The 22,278-nt window shown below is 40.8% G+C and overlaps 1 protein-coding gene across 1 annotated transcript in view; it reads left to right on the forward strand.

Annotated features, from left to right (window-relative positions):
• Positions 1-22,278, forward strand: part of LOC120857920 (anoctamin-6-like) — a 177,128-nt gene that overhangs the window by 131,131 nt on the left and 23,719 nt on the right. Inside the window, exons 11-15 of the mRNA XM_040233814.1 lie at positions 4,968-5,110; positions 8,101-8,178; positions 14,324-14,549; positions 15,583-15,752; positions 15,964-16,061. Coding sequence (XP_040089748.1) covers positions 4,968-5,110; positions 8,101-8,178; positions 14,324-14,549; positions 15,583-15,752; positions 15,964-16,061 — 715 coding nt within the window. The remainder of the gene's footprint in view (positions 1-4,967; positions 5,111-8,100; positions 8,179-14,323; positions 14,550-15,582; positions 15,753-15,963; positions 16,062-22,278) is intronic.

Genomic DNA, 22,278 nt, shown 5'->3' on the forward strand with positions numbered 1-22,278 from the left:
GCATCGTGCAGTCACCCCAGGTCCCCGTGCTGTCACCCTGGGACATGCAGCACTGTGAGCAAGCAGCCACGTGGCCCAGGACGCTCCAAGCACTGAGTGGCTGTGCTGGGCTATGGACTCTGTCATGGGCCCTGCTGAGTACTTGGCTGTATGAAACGAGGAACTAAGAAACTCCCACCCATTCCTGCAGCCCTCCAGGGTTTCAAGGATTTGCTACCCACTCATTATTTTTCATCAGGCCATTTCTGGCGTGCACAGCAGTCCTACCACTTCCCTCTCAGAATGCGTCAACTTTGGGATTTGGTAAAAGCATCCATTTTATGTTCAAGTTCAGGAAGGAAGGGGAAGGGTACCCACTGTCCTTTCCTTATAGCAACTGATTAAATTGCTTCTCTTGCTTTTTGTGAGAAGAGAAGTTTTATTTTCATAACTCATCTCCTGCTAATACTGTTGCTAGATTGTTACTGAGCCAATGAATGGCTGTTATGCTCCCATTCTAAAGATGAGGAAAATGACACTCAGGCAGATGCAGCAAATTACTAGAGGCCCCAAAGACAAAAAGTGACAATCACAGAACAAGAGCTCTGTAGGTACTTTGGTTGTCGTCAGCCCTTAAATCAGTGACAGGATGCAGGGAATAGTAATAAAGTTGTAACAGACTTTTAAAAGGATGCAGAAACATTTATTTGATATAATTGCACTATCTTATCTGGGGATCTGAGAAATGGGCTAGAAAATAATGGTTCTACAATCTTGATCCTGCCTCACCTATGTGGATATGGGCCCTTCTTTCTGGATCAGGAGTAAGAAAGCCCAGCCTCACAAGATCAGCCCTATTCATTTCATCCACCTACTTGTAGATGCCAAAACACAGTAGGACTTTCATGTCCTGCATCTCAAATGTTTTTCAAATAGTTATATTTGAAGATATAAATTCGTGAAAGTAAGCTGCTCTTTCAAATGAAGTGAAAAGTAATTTTCTTAGCAGAAGAAGAAAATAAGAATTTTCTTCATTGAAAATCAATAAAAATTTCAAAAATAGCTGTATTTCTCATATTTCAATTAAAGTGACAAAATTTAGAGAGATTCCATAAACACAGGGAAAGTATCCAGAGTGGCTTTGGAGAGCTTTTTCCAGGCTAGTCTTATAAAGAGGCTATTAAAGGAAAGATACCATCTTCTCACCCACCCACAGTCCCTTTCTTGAGGTTGGAAAGGGCCAGCATGTCCCCTGGTGAGTGGTCCTGGTCAAGGGAACCTTGGGACAGGATGGTACATGTGGTATTCTCTCAGTCTCTCTCTCCTGAATAACTCCCGGCACTCAAAGGGCCGGAGCCACCACAACCTCACCCATCAACAGTTGCATCTTCCTCTTAGCTCCTCCAGGCCCTCAAAATGGGCAGAGCAGAGAGTGGTAGACAGTGGAAGGTCAGGCATAGCAGGGAGCAGCTGGAGCGAGCTTGGCCCGCCAAGTAGACGATTACATCCTTCAGCTGAACCAGGCAGTGGCCGTCCTCCAGTTTTTGGAATGACTTCCCACGGTACATTCATTTAGCTAATACTTAGCCAGTGCCTGCTGTTTGCTAGTGTTTCAGCCATGGACAAAACCAAATCCCTGTCCTCACGGACATCGTAAATGATAAATGCAGCAGCAAACAAAGGTCAGGATGTGTGAGTGCTATCCATTATGACATGCACAAGTGGAGATCAGAGTAGGGAATAAAGTGTGTGCCTTTTTTGCAGAGTGTGCACTAGCTCTGGACGGATTTCATAGCTGCAGAGGGGAAGACAGAGTGGAAAGAATGTCATGGGCAGAAGGTGTAATGCAGTGTTGGCAATAGAATTCTCAAATTAAAAAGTAGGGGTCTTCTGTTAGATAAAGTGTGTGGTGGTATGAGCCCAGGGGTCTTTAGTAAGTGGGTGGTGGTTCTGCTTCATGTGCAGCCTGAGGAGAGCTGGCTCATTCCCCAAAGCTGGGATCTCTTTGGAGTATCTGCGTGTGAGGCGAGCAAGGGTCAGATGGGGAGCAGGACCAGTCAGTCACAGCTTAGTCCCTCAAGGCTTTCATCCCATGGATACTTCATTTCCCCCAAATGGGGGAAGAGTGCAATTGGCTGGGCAGGTTCTCAGTGGTGGAGGCATCACTCTCTGTACGGAACCCTCACCACTGTGGATCCCTTGCACTGACTGGTCTGAGCCAGATGAGGCTGTAGAGTAGCTGAGCTGTGGTACCATGCTTCCGTTCCAGCAAAGTGGTCTGTTTTTAAAGGTTCTGGTCAAGGAGTCACAAGTGCTGTCTTACCCATAAATGAGGGACAAACTCTTTCATTCTGGGAAGGATATGTAGAAGGAGAAGGACCTGCCCTGAAAGCAGGAGCCACTCTGGGGACTGGTTGAAATCTTTCTAGCTTCCCAACCACATAGGGGATGACTAGTGGCCTCCCCTACTAACTTTGTGCTCTTTGCCTCCTTTGACAGCAGCATCCGTGGCAAAAAGCCAGGCTGCCACCCATATATGCTTGTGAACATCAGGTAATCACAGCAGTGGCATCATGAGGGTTAGTGTACCCACAGAGGCAGTGTTGGGACAGAGGGCAGTTACTAGCTTTATGTCCTGGAGGAGGAGAATCAGACACTGGGCAGGCAAGCAGTGATGACGTCTCAGCAGAGTGGGTGCTGGAACAGAGCCAGCGGGAGGTGGGTTATGGAGCAGGCAGCTTGGGCAGTTAGGCTTAGTTGTAAGAAGGGCTTGCCTTGCTTCGATAGCTGACTCCTTATCTCAGGCAAGTATTTGAAGTTTTCTGTGCCTCTGTTTCCTGATGTCCAAAATGGGGATGGTAATAGCAGTTACCTCAGAGGGTCATGAGGGTCTTTATAAATGTGAGGTCATTTAGCTCAGTACAGCCTGTAAGCTGGTTCCTATTTCCCCCCTTTTCCATAGAGGGAAGCAGGGTCTCAGGCTGTGGAAGCATTGTAACCAGTAGTCAGACATCTAGTGATTGTCACAACCAGAATTCAGACTTGATTCCAGTGTCCAGGTTATCTCTACTCTCACTCACTGTTGTTGGAACATCAGTGAAGTCAGAACAAACACTGCCGAGAGGTGGGTATTTTGAGCATTTCCGCTGTCCTCGCCATTGGGAAGCATTGCTTTCACCTTCCTCATGGCGCATCTTGAGGTTTTCCCCGCATGTCCAGCTGCCCGTGGCAGGGTCTTCAGAATTTCAAGACAGCCTCTGTTTGCCCTCTACCCAAAGGCTCCCTGTTCTCTGCAAGCTGATTCTTAACCCTGACTGCCCTGTTGAGCTTTCCAAAGACAACAATGCCAGACCGATGAAATCAGCACCTTAAGAGTGGTGCCCAGGCTGAAAACATTTTAAGAGCCCTCAGTGCTTCTCATGCAGCCAGGGTGAGAACTGCCCCTCCACAGTCCATGAAGAGCTCATCCACTCTTGCCCCAGTTACCGCTGCAAACAGGACAAATTCTCTGCTCAGTCTGGGTCTTTCTCCTGAGTTCTAGACTTTTATCTACCTACCAGACATCTCTCCTGGGGCCCACAGGCAGCTGATCAGAACCGAATCAGTTGTCTTCTCTCTCAGACTTGCTCCTTTTCCTGCCCTTCTTATTTCAGGGAATGACACTGCCAAAGCCAGAAACCTGGCAAGCATCCCTGATCTTCCTCTTTCATCACACCTGCGTCCAATCTGTCTACCTGCTAAAATGCCATCTTCTCGCAACTCCTAGCTGAAGCATCCTGGACCTGCCCTTGGGTCTAGCTGCCTCTACTCCTTCTTGACTGCCTTTGATGTCCCCTCCACCTTTAAGGCACACAGAGTCCTTTGTGATATTCCCCTGCCATCTGTGCACCTGTGGCCCCACCCATCTCACCACACTCTGGGCTCAGTTCCAGACTATTTGAACTTCCTGGAAAGTAGTTCTCCATGTGTCTCTTTAGCATCTTGCCTTTGCATAGACAGCTCCCTGGGGGACATGGCCTTAACATTCTACCTTCACCTGATCAGCTCTATGGCACCTCAGAACTCACCCCAGAGGCCCTCTTCTCCGGGACAGCCTTGTTATCAACACATTGTGACTCTGTGTGCCCAGACCACCCAGCACTTACCTAGATCACAGCCCTCTTAAAAGTCTGCTGTAAGTAACACTTCACTGTGATTCCTATATACTTAGAAGTTCCTTGAAGCAGAGACCATATCTTTTTTTCTCTTTATTCTCAGTACTCAGTAAAGACTCAGAAATATTTGTGGATGTAACCGGTTATTCCAGAATTTCTGTGTAGAAAGGGCTAATGGGTAACAATCTGATTGGAAGAAGTGCCTAGGGGATTTACCCTGAAACCATATTTTCAATGAACACTTAGTGTTGTTTCTGTCTAGTATTTGAAGTGGCAAGTCTTGAAAAATAATAAAGATTTCTTAAAATTATTTTACTCATACTTTATACAAATGTGAAAAATATATTTCCATATTTAAGAATATTATTTTAATTGGGGCGACTTGGAAAGTAGAAAATAAAGATTTGGGGACCACTAAAGCATTCTCATCCCCCAGGGCCTTTGGAGGGAATGAGGGAGAAGGATGCAAGGGGAAGCAAACTAAAAGATGCACCATGGACAGCTTTGAATTATTATAGTTGCCTGTGTTTTTTATTGTCAGTAATGTGCTAGTAGCAGATGCTTTAGTGGTAGACAGGATCACATTCCTTCTGACCATCACACGACTACCCTTCCCATGATATAGCCTGGTTTCACAAGTTGGATAAATTATCATTTTCCTTAAAAAATAAACATTAGCTCACTTTTTAAAGTATTAGTGTCATCTATAATTAAAATTGGATTTTATTGACCATGTACAAAAGTGTTGTGAGTAATTAATAATATTCAGTACAGATTTCTGAAGCATCACTGATCCTTGAAGATCCGCATGACGCTTTTCTTTCTCTTTGTTAGTAACCTTGTTTTTGGAGTTTTGGAAGCGGCGCCAGGCAGAACTTGAGTACGAATGGGACACTGTTGAGTTACAGCAGGAAGAGCAAGCCCGACCAGAATACGAGGCACGGTGTACTCATGTGGTGATAAATGAGATCACTCAGGTAAATAGGATGTCGTCTACATGCAATTCAGTCTGTGTATTGCTGGGGTTCTCAAACTTGGTTGCACACTGGAATCACCGAGGAGCTTATAAAATGTTGATGCCCAGCTTCTGTCTGTGCACATTCATGGTACTCAGTGGAATAGGGTACATTCTGGCACAAATTATTTTTAAAGCTTCTTTGGTGATTTTTAATGTATAGCCAAAGTGAAGGAGCACTGTTTAGAATTGTGGACACAGGAGACAACTGTGGTCCTTTCTTTTTTAATAACAGTAAAATGAAAAATATATAAACTCTGAAAGAAATGTAAAAAGATGTATTGATTTGTATCTTTTCATACCAGTAAAAAAAGAAAAGTGACATAGAGGGAAAGACACATTGATTTTCATAGGTGATTCTCAACTTCTCACATGTACCTTCATTATTACAGCCTCTCTCTCTTTTTTTTTTTTTTTTTTTTGAGCCTTTATTGAATTTGATACAATATTGCTTCTATTTCATGTTTTCGCTTTTTAGCCACAAAGCATGTAGGATCTTTGCTCCTTGACCAGGGATTGAACCCACACAGCCTGTATTGGAAGGCAAAGTCTTAACCACTGGACTGCCAGGGAAGTCCCTACAGCTCACTTTTCGTCATAGACTAGCTGTCTTGAGCTAAGCCTCAGCCACTGCTCCCCCTTCTGGCTGGAATGTGCACAGAGTAGTGTGACTGTTATCCTAAAATCGAGAGTGGATAAAAGGGGAAACATTTGTTGAGATCCTGCTGTATTCAGGCCCCATCTTAAGCATTTTTATAACTAGACAGGTAAATATGCTGCTTTTATTGTTGCTTCAGAATTTAAAAATAAAACTCTCTATCTCTTTGTATAGACATTTCAAAGTCAGTGAAAGATGAATTTTTAAAATCATTTGCATTATTGCTTCTTTCCATCAACATAGAAAATTTAGAGCTGATTGTATTTGCAGTCATCAGTATAAGGACAGTAGGTTTTGAATACGACTAAATCTTGGAAAGAAAATGCTTTTTACCAAGAGCATCTGAAAATGGCTCCAGCTATAGATTTTATAAATTGAGTCGCAGATTTACAGAATGTTGGCACTAAAAGGGTCTGGAGAGAGCAGTTCAACCTCCTTATTTTATAAATGGAAAAAAAATTAGGTTCAGTTACCCAACAGAAGGTGACAGTTGTCTTTTATAATGTAACAGGCTCCAAATAATTTCCATTATGAATAGTTCTCTTGTTTACAGTGAAAGATGGGGGTCAAAGCATGTGTTTGTGAAAGATTGTACATTCAGAAAAGAAGGCTGAAACTTAGACAAAAGCAGATGTGCTTAATGTTTTTGAGTACTGAAAAACAAATGCCTATGTTATTGGCAACATATGAAAAATACTGAGGAAAAGATATTTTGGAAATTTAAACCTACCCATTTTAAATTTAAAATTGCCAGCTAATAAGTTAAATTTCCATTGTAGCATTGCTTGGTAAAAAATTGAAGATGAAGGTTCATTTTTTTCCTTCTTATTCCTCACTTTGCTTTTATTGCAAACACATCCTCCATTGTATAGAGAGGCCAGCAGTGTTATGGAAGGCCCTGGGAATAAAACGTATGGAATTCATATCCAAACACAACGACTTACTAGCTGAGTGATACTGGAAATTTGTTAACTTCTCTGTGCCATAGTTTGGCCAGCTGTAAAATAGAAATCCGAGAGTTGTTTCCTCATATGATTGTGGTAAGCTGATGGAGTTAATGAATAGAACCTACTTGGAATAACACCTGGAACAAAGGAAATGCCATGTATAGGTCTGCAGCTATGATCACATGGTTGGTTGGGCCTCTCAAAAAAATCTCAATATATTCATATAAACTATAAAATAGAAATGCTAAAAACTCGAGAGTTACACTTTATTAATACAAAAGTTCAGTCAGGAAACTTACAATGGATACCTGGTACTCGAAGATATCTGCGAAACTTTCTGTCCTGCACAGGCTCTTTGCTATCACTGCAGGACTTCTGAAATCTGAGACAAGCTCAGAAATAGTGCTGTCAGATACCCAGACTGTTGAGCTCAAATCATAGCAGATAAACAGTATGTTATTCACACTTGCCTTTTCAGAAACTGTTAGTAAAACAAACACTGCACTGGTTTTGTTGCGTATATGTTTGAAATTGTTAACCAAAAAAAAAAAAAAAAAAGGCGTGCAATTTTGAATAAGGAGGCTGAGTCTAAAAACTAATTTTTTTAAAAAAAATTAAGCCTAGGCTTTTGAGACCGTGTGTTTTTTAAGAGCACCCAAGAATGCATTTTTCCTGGAAGTCAAATGTTAATTTTGTATAGAGGCTGGGATAAGTTAATGATTTTATCTTTAAACTCTGTGTGTGTGTGTATGTGTTTGTATGTGTGTTTATCAACTTTAAATGTACAATATCGATTTTGAAACATATGTGTGTGTGTATATATATATATACAGGAAGGTAACCACCACCACAAACATAAACACAGAACAATTCTTTTATGCCAAGTGTCTGTCCCCTTGTATATTAATCATTTTGGATTCTAGATCCTCTCCGAAATCCTCACCTTGACAAGCACTGATCATTTTTTTCTTATAGCTAAGTGATTTTTCCTGTAGCCTTGTTTTTTTTCTGTGATTTTTATATAAATAAAAATGACTCGGATGTAGTCTTCTGTGTCTAGTTTCTTTTAATTATCACAATCCTTGTGAGATTCACCCAAACTGTTTGGTGTATTCATAGTTCTCCTTTTGGTAAGTAATTTATCATTATATACATATACTACAATTTGTTTATTCTTTGAATAGATTGATGATGGGCAATTGGGATTTTTCTCTCTTGTGTTATTATGAATAAATTTCTGGGAACAGTTACATATAAAAAATTAAACCTAGGATACAGCAACCAATTAGGAGAAAAATCATTTTGTTGGAGAAATCCTTAATTGACTTTTTTCTCTTTTTCAATTAGGAAGAAGAGCGTGTTCCCTTTACCACTTGGGGAAAGTGTATACGTGTAACCCTCTGTGCCAGTGCTGTCTTTTTCTGGGTAAGAATCTGCAACAGGTTTTTTTTTCAGTATCTAATTTTAAATGTTGAGAAAACTGAAAAGTCGAGCTGGAAACTGTGCAGTCTCATAAAAAAGATTGATTCCAGAGAACAATTAAGCCACCACATGGAGTGGCTCTCAAGGTTTCACAGTAACTCCTGCTACCCATGACTCTTCCAGCTTTTTCTTTCACCTCTATTCTTTAAATCAGATCCATGGTTCAGGTTTTCCAGTTTCTAATAGAGAGACCAGATGGGAGAAGTATTCTAAAATTTTCCAAGAGTAGCCTTAATAAAAAGATAATAGGAACTATCGAAAAATAAAAACTTCTGAAAGACATAAAAGAAGTCTTAAATGATTCTAGATAAAGACAGTGCTTGTGAAATATCAGAACTTAAAGCAATTTTGTGTTTATTATTAATAAAATCATATTGTTGCTCTTCAGTCACTAAGTTGTGTCCAACTCTTTGTGACCCCATGGACTGCACCACACCAGGCCTCCCTGTCCTTCACTATCTCCCAGAGTGGCTCAAACTCCTGTCCGTTGAGTCAGTGATGCCATCCAACTATCTCATCCTCTGTCGCCCGCTTCTCCTACCCTTGGTCTTTCTCAGTATTAGGATCTTTGCCAATGAGTCAATTCTTCCCATCAGGTGGCCAAAGTATTGGAGATTCTGCTTCAGTATCAGTCCTTCCAATGAATATTCAGGGTTGATTTCCTTTAGGATTGACTGGTTTGATCTCCTTGAAGTCCAAGGGACTCTCAAGAGTCTTCTCTAGCACCACAGTTCAAAAGCATCAGTTTTATGGCCCTCAGCCTTCTTTATGGTCCACCTCTCACATTCATACATGACTACTGGAGAAACTATAGCTGTGACTATATGGACCTTCGCTGGCAGTGTGATGTCTCTGCTTTTTAAATATGCTGTCTAGGTTTATCATAGCTTTTCTTCCAAGGAGTGAGCGTCTTTTAATTTCATGGCTGCAGTCACTGTATACAGTGATTTTGGAGCCCAAGAAAATTAAATCTGTCACACTTTCCACATTTCCCCATGTATTTGCCATGAAGTGATGGGACCAGATGCCATGATCTCAGTTTTATGAATGTTGAGTTTTAAGCTAGCTCTTCCACTCTCCTCTTTCACCCTCATCAAGAGGCTCTTTAGTTCTTCTTTGCTTTCTGCCATCAGAGGGGTATCATCTGCATATCTGAGGCTGTTGCTTTTTCTCCTGGCAGTACTGATTCCAGCTTGTGATTCATCCAGCCCAGCATTTTGCGTGATGTACTCTGCATATAAGTTAAATAAGTAAAAGGACAATATATAGCCTTGACGTACTCCTTTCCCAATTTTGTATCATTCCATTGTTCCATGTCCAAATCTAACTGTTGCTTCTTGATCTGCAAATAGGTTTCTCAGGAGACAGGTAAGGTGGTCTGGTATTCCCATCTCTTTAAGAATTTTCCACAGTTTATTGTGATCCACATAGGCAAAGGCTTTAGCCTACTCAGTGAAGCAAAAGTAGATGTTTTTCTGGAATTCTCTTGCTTTTTCTATGATCCAGTGGATGTTGGCAGTTTGTTCTCTGGTTCCTCTTCCTTTTCTAAACTCAGCTTGTACATCTGGAATTTCTTGGTTCACTTACTGCTAAAGCCTAGATTGAAGGATTTTGAGCATTTCCTTGCTAACATGTGAAATTGGTGCAATTGTGCAATAGTTTGAACATTCTTTGGCATTGCCTTTCTTTGGGATTGGAATGAAAATTGACCTTTTCCAGTCCTGTGGCCACTGCTGAGTTTTCCAAATTTTCGGGCATACTGAGTGCAGTACTTTCACAGCATCATCTTTTAGGATTTGAAATAGCTCAAACGGAATCCCATCACTTCCACTAGCTTTGTTGCTGGTAATGCTTCCTAAGATCCACTTGACTTCACATTCAAGGATGTCTGGCTCTAGGTGAGTGACCACACCGTCATGGTTATCCAGGTCATTGTACAGTTCATCTGTGTATTCTTGCTACCTCTTCTCAATCTCTTCTGCTTCTGTTAGGTCCTTGCTGTTTCTGTCCATCTTTTGGGGGCTTATTATTAATAAAATCATATTAGTAACATAATGAGTTTTATTAGCTCAAGAGACTTAGCTGCTGGCTCAGCAATAAAGAATCTGCCTGCAATGCAAAAGGCACAGGAGACACAGGTTCAATCCCTGGGTGGGGAAGAACCCCTGGAGAAGAAAATGGCAACCCATTCCAGTATTCTTGCCTGAAAAATTCCATGAACAGAGGAGCCTGTCAAGCTACCATCCATGGGGTCACAAAGAATCGGACACAACTGAGCACATGGCTCAACATTAGCTTAAGGATATCCAGGCTACAGAATAGGACCTGAAGCCCAGATATGAGCTCAGCAACAGTTTAACATATGAAAAGGAAGGCATTACAAATCAGGGAGATCAATAAAGATTATGCAGTAAATGGCAATGAAACAGTTGTTAGCTATTTGAGAAAAAAAGAAAGGACAGATTGAAATCATACTCTAAACCACATTCTGTGATAAATTCCAGAAAAGAAACATTAAAAAAGCTACATCATAAAAAATTAGAAGTAAATATTGATATATATATATATATACACACACACACACACACACACACACACACAATTTCTAGATGTGGAAGAAGTTTCAGAGGAAAGTATTATCCAGTTTCTATGCATCAAAAGCATCCTAAATTTAAACAGAACATCCAGAGGAAATATTTGTCAACAAATAAGACAAAGGGCTAGTTCCTTCAATACATAAAGACTTCAGAGCACTTCTAAGATAACACCACAAATCTCGGGAGTTAAGAATGCAGAGAGGAATATGCATTCAGAAAGGAAAAAAATACAATGGCAGATGTCAAACCTCAGTGGTAATTAAATCAGTGCACATGAAAATGAAATACAGTTTTTCACCTCTCAAATGATAAGACTCTAAGGATGAAGTGCCAAGTGATCATCTACTGTCATACCTAGACTACTGGATTTATACACTGCTCTAGCCTTCTTAGGAAGCAGTTTGGCAGTACATATCAAAAGTCAAAAATATTCTTGTGCTTTAATCTACTAATTCAGCTTTTAAAAACTTTTAATCAGGAAGTATTTCAAAATGATAAAAGTCAGCATGGATTTAATCAGACATTTTATATACATATATTTGTGTTGATATATAAATATTATATATACATATATAAAATCTCTGCCAAAAATGTCCTCCTTCCACCTTTCATACAGTAGAATTTTGGACAGCCATGAAAAAGTATGTCCACAAAAATATTTTATGACCTATGAAAATGTTATGATTATGGTGGGCTTAGGAACAAAGTTAATATGTAAAATAATTTTTATTTGCAAAGAGTACATAGTTCTGAAGGAATTATGCCTATATATAGATGCGTTCTTTCCTATTTTTATCTTTTATTCATTTTGATATTTGGAGTCTTTCAATTATAGGTGACAGAAGATCAATCTCTGGTTGGTTTAAACAATAATCAAAACATGGGAATGGGTGAGATTTATTGGTTCTTATAACTGAAAAATCTCATGTCTGAGGTGTGACTTCAGTCAAGGGTATTGTAGCCCAGATGATGTCAAGGCTCTGACCACTCTGTGTCCATTGGTGTCCCAGTATAGTGCTTCTTGGCGTCCCTCATGGGCACAAAGTGGCTGCAGTTTTCCAGATCTCACATCACATCCAAGCCAGGAAAGGTCTGCTTAGCAGTTTCCCCTGTTGACAGAGGAAGGCACTAGCACTATCTCCTCACATCTCGGTGGCTCTTAGTAGGTTATTTGCCCATCCTGGAATCAGGTGCTGAGCCAATAGGATGAGACACTTGTCTCAAAACAATTGGGATCTACGTGTGGAGTCCAGGGAGGGTGGGCAGAAGAGCCCAAACCACTAGAATAAAAATAGAGAGGAGGTTATTTACCCTAAAACAAAACTAGGTGCTCTTCTAAGACAGGGAACAGATCGCAGGCAGCAGAAGCAACCAGTGTCCAGTGTCCACAACCAGGGTACTTTCCAATTTGCTTTAAAAACATACATTAAAGTCATGATCAGAAAAAATGAAATGTAAGAAACTGGAGGAAGGAGGATGAAAAGTTTCCCTGTCTCTTTAAGAAGTATTGAACCCATTAAGTGCTCTGAAGAAAAATGGAAACATGTCAGGTTTCTAAAAGTTCTGAAATGAATTAGAATTCAACCATGTAGGAGGCAGTGCCATATAGAATTTCCTGTTTCTTGGACTCTGAGAATCTCAGTTCTCTCACTAGTTGCTTAATTGGGGTCATATTGCATCATCTGTTTGTGGCTCTATTTCCTCATCTGTAAAAAGAAATACAATACTACCTACCTCACAGGACAGTTGTGAGGATTTTTAGAAATATGTGGATGCTGAAGCAACAGTAACCATTTAAAGAATCTCAACTATTAATGATTACTGAATTTTAAAAATTACTAGCAGACTTAAAAAAAAAAAAACTATTTCAATGGCCTGTATGTGTTGTACATTTCTCTCAGCCTTAACTAATTTTCACACATACACACACAGTATTATTTCCTTTCACAAGTGTGAAGCCTTAACTGTGAAGAAAAGGAGATAATGAGAGAGATTAGAGGAGGAAGTATAATGCTTCACCCACAAACTGATGGCTTCAAAAGTAAGGAAAACATCTTTTTAACTCTTTGGGGCACCATAATCATAGCTAAAATGTAGACGGTGCTTTTCGAGTGCCTGGGCTTAATGCTCTGTTTTTACCTGTAGTAACTCATTGAAGTCTCACAATAATCCTATAGATTAGTTGCTGTTATTATCCCCCCATTATATGGGTGAGGAAATTGAATGCCTCAAAGGCTAAGTAAATTGCACTAGGTGGAGGAGCTGGGATTCGAACTCTGGAGTGCGGCCAGGCTCTACTGCCCCCCGGCTGGTAGAAGCCAGCTTCCCTCTGTAACTGTAAACAACATGCCATCATTTGCTTGGCCGTAATTCACATTCACGGTAGCTTTCTCTATCATGGCAGTCATCACAGGCCATCAGAGACCCTGAATGCCTGCTTCTGGAATGTGTCCGAGAAAGTAGATACAGGGAATGCAGTTTAAAAATGGGACCTTCAGCGTGCCCCATTCAGAGGCCAGAGAAAACCCACCTAGTGAGGAAGTGTCTGCTGTGTTTGACACCTGCACAGATCCTGGGTCTGTGCAGTCAAACCTACAGTGGATTAGGGAAATGAATCTTGTGCAGGTGCAGGTATAAATAACTGCTGGTTTAAGATCTCAAGATCCAAGTATAAAACGCGTGTGAAGCGTCTGTCAGCAGAGAGCTGCCTGCTGCCGCTTCCGGTAGTGACCTCGGGGCCCCTCTGCAGCTTTACTGGTTCTCCCCAGGGTCTCCTCAGCTGTGGGAATGAAGACAGCAGCCAGCACCTGCTCACCCACCCCCTCGAGTCAGTGAGAGGTTCTCTGTTGGAAGGAAACATATCCCTTTCATGGACTATGCTGTGCTCCGCTTAGTTGCTCCATAGTGTCTGGCTCTTTGCGACTCCCATGGACTGCAGCCCACCGGGCTCCTCTGTTCATGGGGATTCTCCAGGCAAGAGTACTGGAGTGGGTTGCCATGGACTACAACTAAGCAAAAAACGCTCATTTATAACCTAAGTAATTCCATACCTAGAAGGGATATTTTTACTGGTTCTGCAATCACAGATTTTTTTTCTTCTACCAGAACATGCTACCAGGCACCCCATTTTGAAGATACTGTAAAGATTCTCTCTATTTCTTTTGATTAGGGCTTCTCTTTTAGAGCTGTTTCAGGTTTACAGAAAAAGTCACAGAAAGTACAGAGCTCCCACAGACCCCTCCTTCCCTGCTGACGGTGGCTCCTGCTGTTAGCATCATCCGCTAGTGGGTGCGCCAGTTCTTTTGACTGGTATTATTCCTCTGCTTTCTTTGAAATTTAACATGTCTGATTTTCACCCCTCTTGTGGCATGTGAGATTTAACATCACTTTGCAATGCACGTTGTCCATTTCAGCATGGGGCCGGTCTTTAAGTGTAAAAGTATGATTATTGATGAGTCTCACACTGCTGTGTTAATGTATTGTGTTTTCAGATCCTGTTGATCATTGCTTCCGTTATTGGGATCATTGTCTACAGGCTCTCCGTGTTCGTTATATTTTCTGTAAACCTTCGCGAGATCTCTAATGGAACAGACCCAATCCAGAAGTATGTAACTCCACAGATGGCCACGTCCGTCACTGCTTCCCTCATCAGCTTTATCATCATCATGGTTCTGAACATTATATATGAGAAAGTGGCAATCATGATTACTAACTTTGGTAAGGTCCTGCTGTATATCTATAACATGGGTCTTTTCTAAGCCATTTTTAGAACCAAGTAAAAACAGGGACTGTATATTTTAGGCATTCCAATTCCAGTATGTTACAATTTTTAGAAAATTTCAAGTGTAAACATATTTTCTCCAGCCTGGCCAAGAAATGAATTATCTCCAGGTTTACATTAGTAAAAGGGACAAAGCAAAGACAGTCATTATGATGTCCAAGCTCTGTGTAAACAGATCAGTGCTGAATAATATTTTCAATTACATTGTATTATGTACCCTATTGTTGAAAGTAAATAGTCTCTTTATTGCAAATAAGTGGAAGAGGGTCATGATGCCAGTGGGAAATCTGCTCCCGCACTGCCGAGAGGACAAACCGTTAGATTGTTATGCGTCTTCCCCCAAAGCTGTTCATAATAATATAGCTCCACTCTCATCAGCTCTGGTGATTGTTGTAAATGTTTCTTCTTTCTGGCTTGTATCCCAGGCAGCTGCTTAGTAGCCAGAGTTAAGTGCTTCCTACACACTGCCTGCGGCTGGGTCGTTCTCCAAAATGTGATGTTCTTTGGTCATCTTCTGAAAATGATAAGACTGGTTTCAATTCTAAACTCCGAGGACAACCCATTTTGTCTTCCCCCAAATGCTTCTAACAGAGTTTCCCTTTCCAACAGACCTACCTTATTGCAGTTCAGGAAGACAGGAGAATATCATTTAGCATACTGTTCAACATTAATTTTCTGTCTTACATTGAAAGAGGATAGTTCTTGCCTATTTGATATCATGTGGTTATAAATTTTAAGGAACAGTTGACTACTTTTCTGCCCTTTGGGATATTGCTTCTCCTAGGGGGGAAATTCAACAATGTGTAAACTTGGAATTAACATTGTAGCTACATTAAGAAATTCAGAACAGCTGAAATGGAAACTGAATTGTATTTTTTTAATCATGTTAACTCATGTATCAGTATGATTTTGATTAGAGTCTCAAAGCTGTTAGCAATTTAAAAATCTTAACATTTCTTTTAACTACAGAACTCCCTAGGACCCAGACTGATTATGAGAACAGCTTAACCATGAAGATGTTCTTATTCCAGTTTGTCAACTACTACTCTTCGTGTTTCTACATCGCATTCTTTAAGGGCAAATTTGTGGGTTATCCAGGAGATCCAGTTTATTGGCTGGGAAAATACAGAAATGAAGAGGTGTGAATATAGAGTTACATTCTCTTGGCAATTTAAGCTGTTGCATGTTTTCTGTTAGTTACCCGATGAAAAGTATATTCCTTACATTTTCATTGTATATTCCTTACAATTTTTTTTAGCCTAAACTAGAATTTTAGAAAAATTAAAAAAATTAATGACTATTTCATGTTAGATCCATCTAAAATTTAAATGGGACTTTTTAATATTTCAGTGTGACCCAGGTGGGTGTCTGTTTGAACTGACAACACAGCTGATAATCATCATGGGAGGAAAAGCAATCTGGAATAACATACAAGAGGTGTTACTTCCGTGAGTACCGAGTTGTGTAATCTTGAGAATAGAACGGCCCACCCATCACACTCACTTCCCTGCATGTCCACATTGCTGCACGCCCACCTCTAACATGGCGGAGACTCTCTGCTTATTATCCAACCAACAGTGTTTAATAATGATATTTTAAAACCTTTCTATTAAACATAAATCCCCATCTGCTATAGTTTCTACCTATTAGCCCATCATTGGGGGCTGATGGATCATAGCCCTCTGAGAGATGGCCCTTGTTGGAGCTTCAGACTACATTTTTTCACAGCTTGTTACAACTTTCTCCACCTTTTATACATGCATTTAAAAATCAGTAATAGTAATTTGTTGAGTTGTAAGTATGTGCCAGTCAGTGTATTAAGTGCTTTATATACTCTCTCATTTAATCATCCAAACAATGCTTATTTTTATTTCCCTTCTGCAAATGAAGAATCCATGTCTTAATTAGGTTAAATGATTTGCCTGAGTTCACACAGCCAATAAGAGGCTACTGTGGGTTCAAATGTAAAACCCCATGGCTCCAAATCCATATGTTTTTAAGAAGAGAGGTTTACTTATGGTCCTAAAGCACCAGGCTGTGTAGCAGTTTAGGATACAGTTGTCAAAAATAACTACAAAGGTTTTGACTTACAGTTTTTTTTCCTGGAAATGAGAACAGATGTTAGCTAAGGTCACTCTTGTCTTTTTCAACAAAACCCAATCCTATATCAGAGTGGACAAGTCCAATGCCATCTGTAATTTCTGCATATTTCAGCTTATTGTCTTAGTATTCTATTTCTGCTTTAACAAATATCCCCACAGTTAATGGTTATTGGAAGAAAATGGAGGAGGGGAGCCCCACAAAATAATAAATTGAATATTAATATCCTGTGGGTCCTGAAACTCAGAAGTCTGCAGAGGTCTCACTGGGCTAACATCAGGGTGCTGGCAGGGCTGTTTCCTCCAGGCTCTAGGGTAATCTGTATGTTTGCCTTTTCTAGCTCCTAGAGGCTACTTGCATCCGTTGACCTGTGACTTCTTTTCTCCATCTCACAGCCAGCAAGGTTGCCTGTCTCTGACTCTTTTCTGTGGTTACATCTCCCTCCCACACTCTTCTCTACCTTCTCTTCTCCCTCCATCTTGCACTTTTAATGACCCTTTGAGTACACTGGGCCCACCTGGATAATCAAGTCTTGTCTCTCATAGAGTCAGCTGATTAGCACCCTTACCTGCATCTGCACCCATAATTTTCATATGTTTCGGGGATTAGTATGTGGACATCTTTGGGAAGAATTTTCCTGCCTGCCACACTACCCTTATCAAGGTGATTTCTGGCTCTGATTTTCTGTTGTCACAAAACTGTTGATCCCTCCCTTGTCTTGCTCCCACATCAGTACTCTGCTTCTGCCAGCCTGAATGCCAAATGCAACCTTCTCAGTGTCCTCCAAAACCACTCACACAAGCAGGCCTTATTGATGTTTGGGGCATAGAGGAGAAACTTAGGCAACTTGAATCTTGAAATGCAAATTCCATCTCTTTAGTCTTTCATCCCACTGTATTACTGAGAATCTTGTTGTTGCTGTTGACTTATCACCCTTCTCTGTAGGCTCCAGAATATGAGCATTCTGCCATGTCTTCCTGCCACCACACCCAGCTTCCTTCTCATCCATTCTTCTCCTTCTCCTAACCTTTCTTCTCTCTCCCTCATTACCAAGTTTCTGTTTATTCTCTTTGTAGAACAGTTAATTTCTTGTCTTTTTTTTTCTTTTCTGTTTTTGAAGAGTAAAACCTTTTGGGTTTCAGTATGTCCTTCCACATTTCTCCACTGGAGCTTTATCTTCTATCTTCAATGTGAATTATCAGGGTCTGTCTGTAAATAAGGACATCCTCTTTTCTCCAGTTCCATCTATCCCCCTCAAAAACAGATTCTGATCTTAGCTGTGGAATGAATACTTTTTTTGCCCTACTGTGCAGTAGACAACCCTTACCTTGGGCTCACAGTTAGATTTTTTCCAGATGAGTAAAAGTAGGTCGTGTACATATAATGCTATGTTTCCATATGAAAATGAATGTATCAAATAGAGGAAAAGCTTAACTCAGATTACCCCCCAAAAAAAAAGCATTTTCTGAAGGAAATAGGTTAGTTACCTAACACTGAGTGTTAGTGAATAACTCATCAGTGAGCTACTTTCTGATTTAAACAGTCAAGGAGAAGGGTAATATTTCCTAAACCGGTACTGAGAAATTCATACAAAATGGAATTTGTTCATGTGAAATAGTTAAAAATAAAGGATACATTATAGTATAAGTGGTTTGTTTATACCTTCACTTCAAGGAAACACACTATTGTAGATTCTTGTGAGCTGAACTTTACCTTCAGATATTTTTATTACTCACCTAGAATATTTAGGTAATGTGTTTTGAATTATGTTTCCCTTCTTTGAAAACTGGGAGTGCTAAGTGTTAGGCAAGTTAGGGACTTCCCTGGTGGTCCAGTGGCTAAGATTCCATGCTTCCAATACAGAGGGCCAGGGTTGGATCCTCAGTCAGGGAACTCAGTCCCACATGTTGCCACTAAAGGTCCTGAATGGCACAGTGAAGATCAGAGATCCTGTGTGCTTCAGCTAACACCAAGCATAGCCAAATAAATAGTCTTTTTTTTTTAATTAGGCAATTTAGAGAATAGCTTCTGCTCTTTATAAAGGTGCCAGTTTCCTTCCTTCCTTTTCACATTCTAACATAACAGAGATATATCAGTTACTTTTGCTATCAGAACTACACCTCTCCAAAAACACATAGAAAGGGGAAAGAAAACCTACAAAAGTTAGTGGCTATTTTCACACCATTTAAATATGCATACTGAGTTGCTTAGTCATGTCCAGCTCTTTACAACCCCATGTACTGCAGCCCACCAGGCTCCTCTGTCCATGGGGATTCTCTATGCAAGAATACTGGAGTGGGTTGCCATGCCCTCCTCCAGGGGATCTTCCCCACCCAGAGATCGAATTCACATCGCTTCTGTGTCTCCTGCATTGCAGGCAGATTCTTTACCGTCTGAGTGACCCATGAAATGAATTTCATCATAAATTCCCCTGCTTCCACCCTCAGCTCCACTTGGGGTCCTTGCCTAGGGTTCTCAGAGCAGATGAAGGCCATATGATGCTGTGATCTAGGCTCCCTTTAGGGGGTTGGGGAGATCTCTCTAGCACGTGCATTAGCATGTGGCATTTAGTAGATCCTCAATAGAGCCAGCTGAGTGAATGAGTGACTCATGTGCTTCAAATATACACGTCAGTAAATTAATGAAATTGTTCATTGGACCCAGAGAACAAGCCTAGACCTTTTGGCCTTCCCAACCTCACTTCCTTTTTTGATAATTGGAGCATTCCTGGGAATTTTATTCTGTACTTGACAAAAAACTAGTACAGTTCTGCATTAAGCTACTCACTGAAGAAATTTTATGATAAAATGTTAAAAAAAAAAAAACAGAGTTAAACATCCAAAATGTCTTAGCATTGTCCTTTGGTGTTTAGATAATGGATGGCTGTAATTCTCTTCTTTTGTATGTTTTCTATATTTTCCACAGTGAACATTCACTATTTAGATAATAAGAAAAAGCAGACTTTTTACAGGAGGAAATATCTCTTGTCAAGATATAATTTGACTAGGGAATGAATCAGAGACATACAATAAGAGAATCCTAAGTACAGGTATTCTTCACTCTACACACTCATTCTTAAAATTCAGGAACGGTAAACTCAGGAGTAAAATCGATTCAGATAGTGAAGGATGCTTGTATTCAAAATTAGCAAGTGGAAATATCCTAAACAGAAATGGTGATGATCTATAATACATGGATAAAATGTGGTAATAAAGAGACAAAGACAAAATGAGGTGTAAAGTGTTTCACACCACACTTTACATGTAGTAAATAATAAAGGACAATTTTTTAATGATAGTGTTAGACTAATATGCATGGTCCATTCCTAAGAAAATTACTTTGTAGCCCATGCTTAGAGGAAGAATCTTTTTCCCCAACCTTGACCAGGGGAAGAAGTATCTAGTGTGTCTATACTTTTTTAAAGTTTTATAGCTGATTCTCATGGGCAATTAAATTGCTATTCCTGTACTAGAATAATAACCCAATAGAAAAACCCAAAAGACCACGAACAATAACAGATGAACTTCAAGATTTCCTGCTACAGATGAGTCATTCAACTCAGACTGAGCAAGAGGCTCAGAGTGTGAAGCTCAGAAAAGCAAGCTAGTCAGGACTTCTGATTGACCTAATATGATTGGTGGTGGGAGGCAGTACAGTACAAGGAACAAGCGCCAGATGAGCTAGTCATGCAAGTGACTGCCAGGACAGAAGTTTCAGCCTGAATCCAAGTCATGATGGATTTGGGTTGCTGACTGTGAAAGACCTGTTTCTCTGGAGCCTGGAGAGGATTTCGCCAGAGGCTGAGGCTGAAAGTATGAGGGCAGAGCAAAAACTAAGCCAATACAACCCAGTGATCTTGAGTTTGGGTGTCACGAAGGGAGATGGATGTGTGTGGTCTTTGTTGCGACGCATATCACAAGGGCCCTTGGAATGTCTGAAGAACAGCGCATTCCAGCCAAACCTCAGACTTGAATGATTACAAAGCTCCAGGTTGTGGCCTCGGAAGTAACACCAGAAACAAGTGCTCCACGTCGTTCTTGTAAGTGCTGAAGTGAGATGCAAGCCAAGACTCTAAGTAACTTAGCCCTCATTTACTGTTGGCCTCAGCCAATTAGCCTCTGTTTGTCAAAAGAAAATCTCACACAGGGGGTTTTGATGTGTTAGGAAGTTTGCTAAATCCGCATCTGTTCTGAGTCATTTCATTCTGACAACAACCCTGGGCAGTGTAGGTTTTATCACCCCATTTTACGTAAACTTAACTAAAGTTATAACGAATAAGAGATGAAGAGTGGATTCAGATCCAAGGATATGTCTGAACCCATATCCTCTCCACTTCCACAGCCTCCTGCTCTTCCCCTAAGGTCAAAGAAGAAAGAAGTGGGGAAAGATTGTGAAGCCAAGGGCACCGTTGCTTGTAGAGAAATCTCCCCTTAGCAAGCCTGGGGAAGTGTCAGTGAGCAGTTAACACTGAGATCAGGAGCAGTGGGAAATCCAGCATGGTCAGCTAGTTGTAATTCACATCTTACAGTTTGTGTATGTGGGTGGGTATGTGTGTACATACAAGTGTTCACGTGCAACACATACAGTGGTCTTTACAGTGAAATCCCTATAAATGTGCTGTGTAATCAGCCAGAGCTTAACCAGATGCTATGTTTTTTTGCTGTTGTAGTGCATCTTCTGTTGAACTCGACAAATAAACCACAAGCCAGCTGTTATTTCAGGGGACAACAGCCCTATAAGCTAGAGCGGCACACCTTGTTTCAACACCAACTGTTTCTAATTTCTTTTCAAGAGAAATTGCCATTAAAAAGCGGTGGGGGGCGGGGGGTGCATTCAGCTGGCCCAGAATCTTCTGAGAAAGAAAAACACATAACCCAAGAGGAAACACAGGACTGCTCTGGGGGCAGCTTCCAGCACTGGGGGCAGAGCACTGAGCCAGGATTCCTCCGAGCTCTGCACTGACTTTGAGGAAACATGTCACATCTTTGGTCTTTAATTTGTTCGGCTGAAAATAGGGCCTTGGATCTGTCTTATCCAGAGTCAAAGGATGTCACTTTGCTGCACAGTGCCCTCAGTGATTCCCCACTTCCTTCCTCACTGTGGTCTCTTAAGCTCCAGCCCCCACAATCAACAGACTTACTTTTCTCTTTGCCCTGGACCACACGGGCCTCCAGGCTTCCCTGATGGCTCAGCAGGTAAATAATCCGCCTGCTACACAAGAGGCTCAGGTTTGATCCCTGGATCAGGAAGATCCCCTGAAGGAGGGCACAGCAACCCACGCCAGTATTCTTGTCAGGCAGAGAGTCAGAAGTGACTGCGCACATATGCACACTGGCCTCTATGCTTTGTTTATCTTCTCTGGTAATTTTCAGTCTGGAAAGATCACTTTGGATAAGAGCAGGAAAATGGTGGGGGCGGGGGCGTGCAGAGCTAAAGTTAATCAAGTGAGGAAAAGTATTTTTAAAAAACTAAAATGCCCACAAGAATAGGAGGTAGGAGGACAAATCATAGTTACAGTTGTGATAAAACCAGGTATGTAGTCAATATTATTCTTCAAAATATTTT

The sequence above is a fragment of the Oryx dammah genome, unplaced genomic scaffold (genome assembly GCF_014754425.2).
Source record: "Oryx dammah isolate SB20612 unplaced genomic scaffold, SCBI_Odam_1.1 HiC_scaffold_29, whole genome shotgun sequence".
Taxonomy (NCBI): Eukaryota; Metazoa; Chordata; class Mammalia; order Artiodactyla; family Bovidae; genus Oryx; species Oryx dammah.